This window comes from Cetorhinus maximus, chromosome 2, assembly GCF_964194155.1.
Source record: "Cetorhinus maximus chromosome 2, sCetMax3.hap1.1, whole genome shotgun sequence".
NCBI classification, from domain to species: Eukaryota; Metazoa; Chordata; class Chondrichthyes; order Lamniformes; family Cetorhinidae; genus Cetorhinus; species Cetorhinus maximus.
The window spans coordinates 179,459,378-179,473,710 of record NC_135880.1 but is presented as its reverse complement, the minus strand read 5'-3'; the positions used below and the strand labels follow the sequence as shown (position 1 = coordinate 179,473,710).

The 14,333-nt window shown below is 45.9% G+C and overlaps 1 protein-coding gene across 5 annotated transcripts in view; it reads right to left on the bottom strand.

The window, feature by feature from the left end:
* apba1a (amyloid beta (A4) precursor protein-binding, family A, member 1a) overlaps window positions 1-14,333 on the bottom strand; it is a 154,882-nt gene that overhangs the window by 80,057 nt on the left and 60,492 nt on the right. For 4 of the 5 annotated variants that reach the window (XM_078529927.1, XM_078529926.1, XM_078529948.1 and 1 more), the window contains one exon: window positions 9,141-10,340. In XM_078529927.1, the coding sequence (XP_078386053.1) occupies window positions 9,141-10,286 (1,146 nt within the window). In that variant the 5' untranslated portion in view covers window positions 10,287-10,340. Of the gene's footprint in view, window positions 1-9,140; window positions 10,341-13,417; window positions 13,539-14,333 lie in introns of those variants that run through there. The other variant, XM_078529928.1, reaches the window with a different exon arrangement.

Genomic DNA, 14,333 nt, shown 5'->3' with positions numbered 1-14,333 from the left:
CATCACATCTGCCATCTTCTGTCATGATTTGCCTACAAAAGGACAACTAGCCAGATTTCCCTCCACTCAATTAACAATCGAACAATAAAATGGTGAACAAATCCGCTTATGCACCTTTCCTTTTCTCCGGACACTGAGTGTGATTGGTTTTGATTTCAGCACAACGTCTCCTTTTCTAATTCAAACGCTCCAGTGGTGCTGAAAATTGAAACCCCTTATTCCTCTCAGTTCTTCCTTCCAAACTATAATCTACAGCCTTTTAAAACCAACATTTGGCATCAAATCACTACTTCCTAGCTTAACTTGCCTCCTCTTCTAGCGACTTGCATTTATGTAGTGTCTTTAACATAGTAACTCGCTCCGCCCATGGCACTTCACAGAAGCTTTACCAAACAAAATTTGACACTGGGTTATGTGAAGCGATATCAGGGTAGGTGAGAAAAGACTTGGTCTCAACGAGTGTCTTAAAGGAGAAATGGGAGGTAGAGAAGCAGAGAGGTACAAGGAGAGATTTCCAGAGCTTATAGACTAGGCAGCTAAAGTCACAGCCACAAATATAGGGTGTGGGAGGTGGGGGGGGCGGTGCTTGAGATAGGGAGGGGCAAGGCCATGTTGGGGTCTGAATGATTTTAAGATCAAGGTTATGCTGGGCTGGGAGCCAATATAGTTCAGCGGGCACAAGGGTGATTGGTGGAACAGGACTTGGTGCAAGTTAGGGTATAGGCAGCAGAGTTTTGCATCAGCTGAGGGTTGCACGATTGAGGCGCCAGCCAGGAGAGGGCTGGAATATTCTTTTCCATATCCTGCACCATTAACCTTCATTTAGATCTCTCAATCTGAACAGAAAACAGACCCGTGGGCTGGGTTGGGTGGGGGGAGACTTGCGTTTCCATAGCAACTTTCATGGCCTCAGGACGTCTCAAAGAGCTTCACAGCCAATGAAGTACTCTTTGAAGTGTCGTCGCTGTTGTAATATAGGATGTTCTGCAGCCAATTTGCACACAGCAAGCTCCCATAAACAGCAATGTGATAATAACCAGGTAACCTGTTTTTGTGAATAGGATATAATATTGACCAAGGCATCGGGGAGAACTCCAATAATCTTCTTCAAAGTAGCGGCCATGGGATCTTTCACATCCATCTGAGCAAGCAGACAGGGCCTCGGATTAACAACTGATCCAAAAGACAACATCTCTGCACTCGCTCAGTGCTGTACGGGAGCTTCAGCCCTGACTTTTGAGATCAAGTCTTGGAGTGGGACAGGAACACAGCACCTTCTGATTCAGAGGTGAGTGTGCTACCCACTGAGCCAGGACTGACACTAACTTTCTGTTTCTCTCTCCACAGATGCTCAAGGTCTGCTGAGTTTTTCCAGCTTTTTCTGTTTTTATTTCAGATTCCCAGCACCCGCAGTATTTTGCTTTTATCTGACACACAAGTCCATTGGAGTCAGTAGAGAACAATCCTACTGGGTTGTTTTACAACTGAACCTCTTCGCAAGGTGCCAACTCTCTTTGAGATCTGGTTCCACAAGTGATAGGTGCCCACTGGCATCCAACTGAATGGCCATTCTTCCTATGTGCTTAGATGCAAATCATTCAATTCCAAGGAGCATCGACCTGATCCCTCCTGCAATGTCGAGGTACAAGCAGGACACTGTCCAGCTGATCTCATTAGGTTGTGGACAGCGGTGAGATTCCTGGCGCAATCCTTTTTGTGGCCCAGGGATACTGAAGCAGATTATCGGAGCCCTGTCTGCCACTCTGGCTGCGACTGGCTCCCTCAAGACAGACCAGGGGGTCAAATTAGGAACATCAGTTCCACTGTGAACACCACATTTACTATCTGAATCTTCAAAGCAACTCATTGCTAGTTTTTAAAGATGAGACACAACATTGTTTCTCTGATTAAAGCAAAATACTGCGGATGCTGGAAATGTGAAACAAAAACAGAAAATGCTGGAAAAACTCAGCAGGTCTAACAGCGTCTGTGAAGAGAGAAACAGAGTTAACGTTTCGAGTCCATATGACTCTGCTGAAGAAGAGCCATAAGGACTCGAAACGTTAACTCTGTTTCTCACTCCACAGATGCTGTCAGACCTGCTGAGTTTTTCCAGCATTTTCTGTTTTTGTTTCTGTGAGACTCTGAGGAAGCAAAGCATGAACTCTATACATTTTATTTATTTACATTATATATATATGAATATATTTATATATGTAATACATACACACGCGGGCATCAGCTGTTTCAGAGTTCAAGTCACACTGAGACGCAGAGACGCACGAACAGGCTGACACTCCATACAGTTCCGAGGAAGTGCTGCACTGTCAAACGTGTCATATTTCAGATGAGAATTGAAACCGAGGCCTGTCTGCCCTTTAGGTGGACGGAGTAGAGCGGGGGGAGTTCTCCCTGGTGACCTGGCCAATATTAATCCTTTAATCAACATCACACAAAAGAAAATCAGGTTATCTGGTCATTATCGCATTGCTGTTTGTGGGAGCTTGCTGTGCACAAATTGGCTGCCCTGTTTGCTACATTACGACAGTGACTACACTTCAAAAAGCACTACACTGCCTGTGAAGCACGTCCTGAGGCTGTGAAATGATTGCTGAGGGGCACCACTGGACCACCTATACATTTCTTTCAAGGGGAGATTGGATAAACGTACATGGGGGGAAAAGAAGGAGAAGGTTACGCTGATAGTATAAGGTGAAGGGAGGAGATGTGGGTTGAGCATTAAATCCAACATAGAACAGTCGGGCAGAATGGCCTGTTTCTGTGCTCCAAATCCTATGTAATTTATGAAAGGATTGAAAAGCAGCTGGCCCACCCCAACTTTTATTTCTTATGTTCTTTCTTTGGACGCCTTCCATTACAGGTGTAGGTGCCTCTGCCGTCAATCTTCACTTGGTGCTCTTTCCCCAAGCCTTACTCAAGAATAATTTTTGACAACTGAGAAAGTCATCTTTGATTACCCTCGTCGCCTGGATTTCTTATTGTTTATTTGCCTGCCTGTCGGAGACTTGAGGTCTCCGACCTTCCTCGGCCGCAACCGGCCCTTCCCAGCGGTGCTGCTGAGGCTCCAGAGCTCCCAGCCCTGTGATTGGGCCGGCAGGATCTTGAGCCCGCCCTCCATCCTTCATTGGTCAGCGGGCCCAGGGGCTGCCATGTGGCAAAATGGCTGAGGCGGTCCCGCAGTCGGCAAGTGTGGGCACTGACCCACTTTTCGGGCCTATGTCAGAACCCCACACCCACGGTAAAACCCAACTCAGTGTGTTTCCGATAAAGCAGATTCAGGTCCACAAACCCCGCTCCAACATCCGATGCGCAAGGTGTGAAAGCCAGACATAACTCCTGCACCTTCATCTTCTCAAGGGCATCTTGCCAGCATTAAGAATGAATAAAATAAAAAGAAATGTTCTAAAAAAAAATGTCCCAGTTCTCTTTTAGACTGAGGCAAAAGTCATTCGCTGATCATATTATTCCCTTGCCAAATAGATTTACTCTTCAGTTAACAGATGGGTTATACAAAGCTGATTTATGAAGCATCAACCGAGCAGATGCTTAATATGGATTCTGAAGTCTCACTCACACCTACAACATTTAAATAATCTCCAATAACCTTCAAAATTAAGGCAACTGTCCTATTAGAAAATGTCTGCTTCTGAAGCTTAATTCGTAATATATTACTTTATTAAGAGTAAACGATGGCATAGGTTTCCACAGGGCTTGTACTGGGGCCCTTGCTGTTTATGATATATATCAATGATTTAAACTAAAACGTAGGGGGCATGATTAAGAAGTTTGCTGATGATATAAAAATTTGTTGTGTGGTTGACAGTGAGAAGGGAAGCTGTAGACTGCAGGAAGACTGGTCAGGTGGGTTGAAAAGTGGCAAATGGAATTCAACCCAGAGAAGGGTGAGGCTGTGCATTTGGGGAGGTTAAACAATGCAAAATTATACACAATAAATGGGTGGAAACTGAGAAACGTGGGGGAACAGAGGGACCTTGGAGTGCACATTCACAGATCCCTGGAGGTAGCAGGACAGGTAGAAAAGAAGGTGTGCATGATTCTTATATTGCTCGATGTCGATAGTGTAAGAATGGGGAGGTTGCGCTAGGACTGTGTAAAAGATGAGTTAGAGTGCGGCTAGAGTACTCCAGACAATTCTGATCACAGTGTCGTAGATAGTGATTGCACCCAAGAGATTACAGAGGAGTTTTACGAGGACGTTGCTGGGAATGAAGCATTTTAGCGATGAGGAAAGATCGGATTGACTGGGATTGTTTTCTTCGGAACAGAGGAGGAGGAGGAGAGATTTATTTGAGATGTATATAATTATGAGAGGTCTAGACAGAGTGGACAAGGAGGATCTATTTTCATTAGCAGAGAATAACTAGTGGGCACAGATTTAATCCCCTCTCTGCTGTGATCAATTCCTTCCTATAATATGGTTAGTGCCAGTTTCTGTTGTAGTTCAGTGAGATTAGCAGACCTTTTTATATGGTGGGCTTTTGCATAAGAATTAGGATAAAAATTTCTGTCATTGAGTTTTAAAAAGTGGTAATAATTGAAACCTTCACATTTTTAAAAAGCCTTTGTAGCTATTGCATTTGGCAGCATTTCAAATTGATAAACATTCTACATTTTAATTGCCCATGTCTAAGTTTTAATACTTATTCACCTGTCTTGTAAATTACTGTCTCGAGCCAAAACCTCATCTTGTATTCAGTTCAGCAATTTCTGCCCTCCTATCTCCAAAATACAATGGCTGCAGGACATGAGCAGGAATTAGCCCATTACACATATAACTCTAGTCAGTCAGTTACCAATAAGGCCTCACTGGTGAATACTGCACTATAGTGCCATCTCCAGGTTAGCCTCACCAACAATTGCCTAACCTTCAAGCAAACTTTCATCTACAGTTACCTTAGTCGGCTAGATTTAGCCCCATTGCATTTATGCATCAAAAACAATTGTGACAATCAAGGTTTCTTTTATCCCGAATCTAGTTCCAATGTAGGAAGTTCAGAAGGGTTAGCTAACCAGCTCAATGCTTTCGTTTGTTGCCTGCCTTTGTGTAGATTTATTCATACACAGAAGAAACTTGCATTTACATAGCACCTATCATGACGTACCAAAGCTCTAAAAAGCCAATGAGGTACTTTTGAACTTTAGTCACTGTTGTCATGTAGGAAAGGCAGCAGCCAACATCAAATTAGCGACCTTGGGACCCTTCACGTTCACCTGAGGGGGCCGAAGTGGCCTTGGTTAAATGCCTCACCTGAAATATGGCAATCTCAGCAGTGCAGCATTCCGCCCGTACCACACTGGGAGTGTCAGCCTGGACATTGTGCTTATAAGTGTTGATATTCAAAGAGACATGGGTGTGCTCGCGCAGGGAACGCAGACAGTTAACATACAGGTACAGCAAGCAATTTTTTTCATTCTTTCACGGGATGTGGGCGTCGCTGGCTCGGCTAGCATTTATTGCCCATCCCTAATTGCCCTCGAGAAGGTAATAGGGAGCGGCCTTCTTGAACCGCTGCAGTCATGTAGTGTATGTGCATCCACAGTGCTGTTAGGGAGGGAGTTACAGATTTTGACTTTTCGACATGATTAAACAGTAATATGATTCCAAGTCAGGATGGTGAGTCGCTTGGAGGGGAACTTCCAGGTGGTGGCGTTCCCATGTATCTGCTGCCCTTGTCCTTCTAGGTGGTCGTGGGTTTGGAAGGTGCTGTCAAAGGCTCGAAGGATCCTTGGTGAGTTCCTGCAGTGCATCACGTAGATGGTACACACTGCTGCTACTGTGCACTGTGGTGGAGGGAGTATACGTTGAAGGTGGTGGATGCAATGCCAACAAGCAGGACAGTGCTGTTGGAGCTGCACTCATTCAGGCTAGTTGAGAGTATTCCATCACACTTGTAGATGGTGAGTTACTCTCTGCACAATTTTTTTATTATCATTATTCATTCACAGGATGTGGGCTTTGCTGGCTGGGCCAGCATTTATTGCCCATCCCTAGTTGCCCTTGTTCAGAGGGCATTTAAGACTCAACCATGGATCTGGAGTCACATGGAGGCCAGACCAGATAAGGGCAGCAGATTTCCTTCCCTTAAGGTCATTAATGAACCAGATGGGTTTTTACAACAATTGGCAATGGTTTCATGGTCCATCATTAGACTTTTAATTCCAGATTTTTACTGAATTCAAATTCTACCAGCTGCCGTGATGGGATTCAAACCCGGGTCGGGTCTCTGGGTTACTAGTCAGTGACAATATCATTATGCCATCGCCTCCCCAGAATTCCCAACCTCTGACCTGCTCTTGTAGAGCCCATTGTTTATGTGGCTAGTCCAGTTCAGTTTCTGGTCAATGGTAATCCCCAGGATGTTGATAGTGGGGGATTCAGTGATGGTAATGCCATTGAATATCAAGGGAAGATGGTTAGATTCTCTCTTGTTGGAGATGGTCACTGCCTGGCACTTGTGTAGCGCAAATGCTCCTTGCCACTTATCAGCCCAAGCCTGGATATTGTCCAGATCTTGCTGTAATTTTTTTTTCATTCATAGGATGTGGGCGTCACTGGCTAGGCCAGTATATAGGCAAGGGCTGTAGTATTATTCAGTACATTCATATACATTCAGTATCTGAGGAGCCACGAATGGTGCTGAACATTGTGCAATCATCAGCGAACATCCCCACTTCTGACCTTATGATGGAAGAAAGGTCATTGATATAACACTAAAGATGGTTGGGCCTAGGACACTACCCTGAGGAACTCCAGCAGTGGAGTTCTGAAATGATTGACCTCCAACAACCAATAAGATCCTGAGGGGTCTTGACAGGATGGATGTGGAGAGGGTGGTTCCTCTCATGGGAGAATCTAGAAATAGGGGTCACTGTTTAAAAATAAGGGGTTGCCCATTTAGGACAGAAACAAGGAGAAATTTTTTCTCTCAGAGGGTTTAGGGTTTTTGGAACTATCTTTCTCAAAAGGCGGTGGAAGCAGAGTCTTTAAACATTTTTAAGGTAGAGCTAAATAGATTCATGATAAGCAAGGGGGTGAAAGGTTATCAGGGGTAGGCAGGAATGTGGAATTGAGCTGGCAATCAGATCAGCCATGATCTTATTGAATGGCGGAGCAGGTTGGAGGGGCTGAGCAGCCTACTCCTGTTCCTAATTCGTATGTTCATATGTTAATCGCAACCATCTTCCTTTTTGCTAGGTATGACTCAAACCAGTGGAGAGTTTTCCCCCTGATTCCCATTGATTCCAGTTTTGCTAGGGCTCCTTGATGTCACCTCGGTCAAATGCTGCCTTGATGTCAAGGGCAGTCACTCTCGCCTCACCTCGGGAGTTTAGCTCTTTTGTCCACAGTTGGACTAAGGCTGAGGTCAGGAGCCGAGTGGCCCTGGCAGAACCTAAACTGAGCGTCAGTGAGCAGGTTATTGCTGACTAAGTGCTGCTTGGTAACACTGTTGATAACCCCTTCCCTCACTTTACTGATGATCGAGAGTAGATTGATGGGGCAGTAATTGGCTGGGTTGGATTTGTCCTGCTTTTTGTGAACAGGACATACCTGGGCAATTTTCCATAATTAGGAAGTCAAATAACATGTTGGCCTTTATTGCAAGAGGACTGGAGTACCGGAACAATGAAGTCTTGCTGGTGCTGTACAGAGTTTTGGTGAGACTACATCTGGAATACTATGTACAGTTTTGGTCTCCACATTTAAGGAAGGATATACCTACATTGGAGGTGGTAGAGTGAAGGTTCACCAGATTGGCCCCTGGGGTGAGGGGGTTGTCCTATGATGAGAGGCTGAGTAAATTGGGTTTATGTGCTCCGGAGTTTAGAAGAATGAGAGGGGATCTCATTGAGACCTACAAAATTCTGAAGGGGGTTTGATAGGGTGGACACTGAGAGATTGTTTCCACTGGTCGAGGAATCTAAAACAAGGGGGCACAGTCTCAGGATAAGGGGCCGATCATTTAGGACTGAGATGAGGAGAAATTATTTCACTCAAAGGGTTGTGAATCTTTGGAATTCTCTACCCCAGAGGGTTGTGGATGCTCCATCGTTGAAGACAGTTAAGGCTCGGGTAGACAGAATTTTGGTCTCTCAGGGAATTAAGTGATATGGGGAGCAGGCAGGGAAGTGGAATTAATGCCCAAGATCAGCCATGATTGTACTGAATGGCGGAAGAGGCTGGACGGGCCGTGTAGTCTACTCCTGCTTCTATGTTTGGTGTTCTTGTGTAATATTGGATCACATGGTGAATTCTGTGACCAGTATATTACATACTGAGGGAGTGCTGCTTTGTTGGAGGCTGAGACATTAAACTGAGGCCCTGTCTGCCCTCTCAGATGGATGCAAAAGATTCCACGGGCACTACTTCAAAAAAAGAGCATGGGAGTTCTTCCCGTTGCCTTGGGCTACTATTTATCCCTCAAAGGGCCATCACTGAAAACAGGTTATCTGGTCAATCATCACAGTATTGATTGTGGGATCTTGTTGTGTGCAATTTGGCTGCCAACTGTCATAACCTGTACAAAGTCCACTCACCCATCTCCCTTGTACTATCTGAGCTGCATGGCCCCTAGTCAAGCAAAGCCTCAATTTTACAATTCTCAACCTCGTTTTCAAATCCCTCCATTGCCTCGCCTCTTCCTCTCTCTGTAGCCTCCCCCAGCCCCACAACCCTCTGAGATCTCTGTGCCCCATCAGTTCTGGCCTCTTACACATTCCCGATTTTAAATTTTCCACCATTGGAAGTCATGTTTCATCAGCCTAGGTCCTAAACTCAGGAATTCCCTCCCTATATCTCTTTGCGCTTGACCTCGCTTTCCTGTGTTTCTGACAAAGGCGGAGTTGGAGGGACTTTGTGATCAATCCAGGAAAGGCTAGTTGAGCAAAGTGGCCCTCTCTTTCGAATTTTGACAAATTCTTACACTTCTGGGTTCATCGAGAACAATCAAGGGGAATTCCAATTAAGAAAAAAGATTCTCAAATGTGACACCATTTATCAAAATGTGCGGGTGCTACACTTTGTTGCAACAATTAGACTCAATAAAGTACCTCAAGAACGTTAACAAAATGGAACCTATCCAGACATTTCAGGTACTTACATCTCCTTCCATCATCATTTGGTTCTCACAATCTGCTGTTGGGCTAATATCTTGTCGCATAACCCAGATGGGCTCTGCTGGCTCATCAGGAGTGTAAGGAGATCGTATGGTTCTGGTTTTTACCTCTTCAATCGCTTCCTTGATGTCCTTAATAGCTAAAGAAATAGCATCCCTTTGTTCTCTAGTGTGCCTCACAGACTCTCCCAAGCCTGTGGAAGACACAGATCGGGAATTCAGTGCAGACATGACATCGTCGCTCTCGTGCCCGCTGCCAGGGGCGACACTACACTCCGAGTTCTGCTCAGCCTCTGGCATCTCCTCGGAGGTCTGCTCGAGGCTTTGGGAACTCATGCTCTGCTTCACTTCAGCGACAATCTGGTCAATGTCCTCCTCTTGATCATAGCTGTCCATCCGGGGGTAGGGAGCGAACTCAGCTTCTTTCTCCGGACTGTCCGACTCATTGTCCGACCGCTCGTCGTAGTGATGCAGCCTTGCCCCCAGAGCTTCCTTCCGGTAATTCTCCGCCTCCTCCCTCTCCTGCTGGTACAGGCGGAGTGTTTCCCGACTGTCTAGCTCTGGCGCCTCACCGATCTCCTCGTAAACGTGCTCCTGGACTGTGTAGTCATCGTAGGGCTGGGCATAGTGTTCCTCCTCACTGCGATGGAATGGATGGTGGCTATAAACGTACCCTGAGTAGGCCGAGCTCATTAGCCCTTCACGGTCCACCATGTTGAATTGCAAAATGTTCGGGAGAGTACGATTCTCAGCAGCTTCCGCGTGCTCTGACTCCGCGTTCTCAGTGTACTCCTCCGCCTCTGGCCGGCAGTGGACAGCGTAGGAGCGTTCGTCCTCCTCGTTCTCCTGCAGCCCCTCCCGGGAGCTGTAGGGGTCGCCCTGCGTGCAGATCACGTCACCCTCCGCTCGGTCTGTATGGTTGTGAAAGCCGCTCTCCGTGCTGGCGGACCTGGCCAGGGTCCCCTCCTCGTCTGCCGGCCGCGTCCGGGCTCCTCGCTTGTTGTTGCCCCGGTGCCCGGCCTCCTCTTCCTCGTCCTCCTCCGAGTGCTGGAGATCAGCCTCAACCGCCTCGTTCACTTCCTCGCTCCCCGGTTCCTCATCCGTCTCCACCACTTCCTCTGGCTTGTTCATGTCGAAATCCCAAGTCCAGTGCACCTACTCGGCTAGCATCTCTGGGGGCTGTCACTGGAATGCACAGAGGGGGACAAAAAGAAGCAAGAAAGTCAACATTTTGCAGATGAAGTGAAAGCAGACAGGATGAGTACAGCTAAATCAAAGAGATATCACTGCCACAATGGGCCAAATGGCCTCCACCTTTTCTTAATATATTCATTCATGGGGTGTGAGCGTCACTGGCTATGCCAGCACTTACTGCACACCCCTAATCGCCCTTGAGAAACAGCGGTGAGATTAAAAATAATACCTGCAATTATATGGCGCTTTTCTTGACCACTGGACGTCTCAAACAGCTTTACAGCCAATGAAATGCTTTTTGAGGTGCAGTCTCTGCCGTCATGTAGGAAACATGGCAGCCAATTTGCGCACAGCAAGCTCCCACAAACAGCAATGTGATAATGACAAGAATGCGCAAGAGGCCAGAATTGGGGAAGCACAGAGATCCCGGAACATCATGGGTTTGAAGGGAGGTGCAGAGATTGGCGGGGGTGGGGGGGTGGGAAATGGGGGATGGGGGGGGTAATGGGGGGCAGGGGTGGGGGTCAGTGGCAAAACCACTGAGGGATTTGAAAACAAGAATTTTTAAAATTGAAGCATCGCCAAACTGGAAGCCAATGTGGGTCAGTGAGCTAATTGCCGAGGGGGACTGGATACGAGTTAGGATAAGGGCAGCAGATTTTCAGGTGAGTTCAATGAAAGACAGGGTGGAAGGAAATAGTCATGCCTAGAGGTTACAAGGGCAGGGGGGGAGGGTTTGAGCAGCAGGTGAGGCAGGGGAGGGAAGAGGCAATGTTAGAGGTGAAAATAGGTGGCCTCAGTGATGGTGCAGTTTGTGATTGGAAGCTCATCTCGGGGTCAAATATGGCATTAATGCTGTGAATGGACTGACTCGGTCTCAGAGACTTGCCAGGGATGAAGTCGGCCGCTAGGGAATGGAGTTTGAATACTTAATCATCTATCCTTCCTGACTTTCATGTCAATCTTGGGCAGATTATGTCAAAATTTTGGGTCGCAATTTCTGCTTTTACTTCAATATTTCCAGAATTCACACTTTTATCTCAAACACATTTGGCTCACTTTATCTCTAAACATAGGAAAAGGAATTCAAACACAAGGTGTTTAGTCAAAAATATGGAAAGAAACTACGAAATACATGGAATAAAATGCCAACAATTAATTTTATTTAAACACTAACCATAATACTATTTCAAATATATTCGCCTAGGAGTTCCCTAAAGACTGCTATTGATTTAGGATGTATTACCATAGCCTGAATTAGACAGAATGATCTTTCAGCTGATTTTTTTTGGATTAATTAACTAGTCTTTTAATTGTGAAAATTGAGAGTGGTTCAGTGGGTAGCACTCTCATCGCTGAGTCAGAAGATTGTGGCTTCAAGCCCCACTCCAGGCTCCTGAGCACAAAAACCTAGGCCGATACTCCCCGTGCAGTGCTGAGGGAGCGCTGCACAGTCAGCGGTGCCATCTTTCGGATGCAACATTAAACTGAATTTGCCCTCTCAGGTGGACATGAGAGATCCCATCCACCTTTGGAAGGGGAGCACTGGAGTTCTCTCTGGTGTCCTGGTCAATGTTTATTCCTCAATCCAAATACTAAAAACAGATTATCTGATCATTATTACATTGCTCTTTGTGGGAGCTTGCTGTGTGCAAACTGGCTGCTGTGACTACAAAATACTGTAAAATGCTTTGGACATGAAAGTCGCTGGAGTCCCAGGGGCTGCTGTCTCATCAGAGAGACACGGCTGGTGGCGAGTTTAAGTTTAACCTGAGGGTCACCACACCTCAGGCGAGGGGTGAGGTTGAGAAGGCAAGGCCTTCATGGATGTGTTCAGCCGGTACAGGAATTGAACCCATGCTGTTGGTGTCACTCTGCATCACAAACCAGCCGTCCAGCCAACTGAGCTAACCGACCCCCTACAGAAAATGCAACAAGTCTATTTCTCAATCTTAATCGCCTCGAGGACATTTGGCAGACAAGAGAGCACCGACAGATCAACAGCATCTCCCTTAGGTTGAACTATGATGGCCATCTCTTTCCTGCTGCCATCCCACAAAAACGAGCAGAAATTTTTTTAAAAATTCTACCTCACAAATTACCATTGAGGGACCTGAACCCACAACCACTTTAAAGCTATTCCAGTGCCTCCCTCCACTCGGCGTTGCAGGCTTGGGTCTTAAAACAGAGACAGCACTACGTTATCGAGGCCTCCCTAAAGACACGACTAAAGTTCATTTAATTTATAATACCGCCCCTCAAGAATCATCAGGTAGAGGTGACCTTCACGGCTTCGCTCTGCATCTGATTCAGTCCCAGTTTCCAAAGAAACTACTACACTGCAGCTATCAGGCCCCACCATGGGCTGTCTCTAATGTAAAATAATTGTGTCGCACACTCTCACTGTTACCCTGACGAATGATCAATGCTTGCAGTGCTGTTTATTTCCCAATCTCGCTCCGTGGTTACAGAAACAGATTGTCTGCATTATGCACTGCTCCCTAATTCACCTCAACACTACAATTGACAAAAGATTTAACACCAGTACCCAAAACAGGCACGTTTTTATTCTTTTCTTTTGAGTCATTAACGAGTTTTTTTTAGATATCAGCTCACTCGGTAGCAACACTTGCTTGATTCAGGAGACTGTGTGTTTCAGTCTCACCCCCGCCCCCCCAGGCTTGAGCACAAAACTCAGGGCTGGCACTCCCAGTGCAGTACTGAAGGAGCGCTGCCCTTTCAAATGAGACATTCAAATGAGGTCCCCTTCTGCCCTCCCGGATGGATGTATTGAAAAAAAAAAATCCCATAGCACTATTTTGAAGACAAACAGGAAGGTTCTCCCCGATGTCCTGGTTAATAGTTATCTCTCAACTAACATCACTAAAATCAGATTATCTGGTCATTTATCTCATCTTTCTTACATTGCAAATATGGGGGAGATGGTGGCGTAGTGGTAATGTCACTGGACTAGTAATCCCATGCCCCAGATTAAATCTGGAATTAAAAGCTGATCTCAGTAATGGTGACCATGAAACTATCATTGGAAGGAAATCTACCATCCTTACCTGGCCTACATGTGACTCCAGACCCACAGCAATGTGGTTGACTCTCAACTGCCCCCTGAGCAAACCATTCAGTTCAAGGGCAATTAGGGATGGGCAACAAATGCTGGCCTTGCCAGCGACAACCACAGAAAAAAAATCAGTGACTACACTTTAGAAAATGACTGCAAAGTGTTTTGAGATGTATTTGCCATATGCAATATATTTGTTTAATTAGGCCACAGAGTATGGGTTGGAGAGGATCACAGATTCACAGAGTATGCCTGGAGGCAGTGGGAGAATCAGACTGTGAGGCACTAGGCAGGGCCACTCAAGTGTTCCCACATTTTAAAGATGGCTAATGGCAAGAGCTGAATTGCCAGTAAGGAAGGGATATTTTGGACCACAGAGTACTATATGTACGTTAGCACAGTCATTATGTTACTGGGCTAATAACCCAGAGCTGTGAGCTCAAATCCCACCATGGCAATCATTTCAGTTAATTAAATAAATCAGGAATAAAAATCTAGCATCAGCAACGGTGACCTTGAAGTTATCGGATTAACGTAAAAAAAAATCTGCTTCAGGGATGGAAATCTGCTGCCCTTACCCAGGTCTGTCCTACGTGACCCCAGACCCACAGCAAAACCAATTCTTAACGGCCCTCAGAAATGGTCCAACAAGATACCAAGTTGTGTCAAGCCACTTCAAAAAATTCACCACACCCAGACTGCAGCAGTTCAAGGTAGGAGCTCACTCACCACCTTTTCAAGGGTAATTAGGGATGGGCAATAAATGTTGATATTGCCAGTGAGACCCACATCCCGAGAGTGAATTTAAAAAGTATTAGGTTGGGAGGATTTTTTGATTTCACCTTATTAAAAACCCACCCTGTACTTTATTTTAAATCCAGACGGTTTGTAAAAATATCGGCACCAAA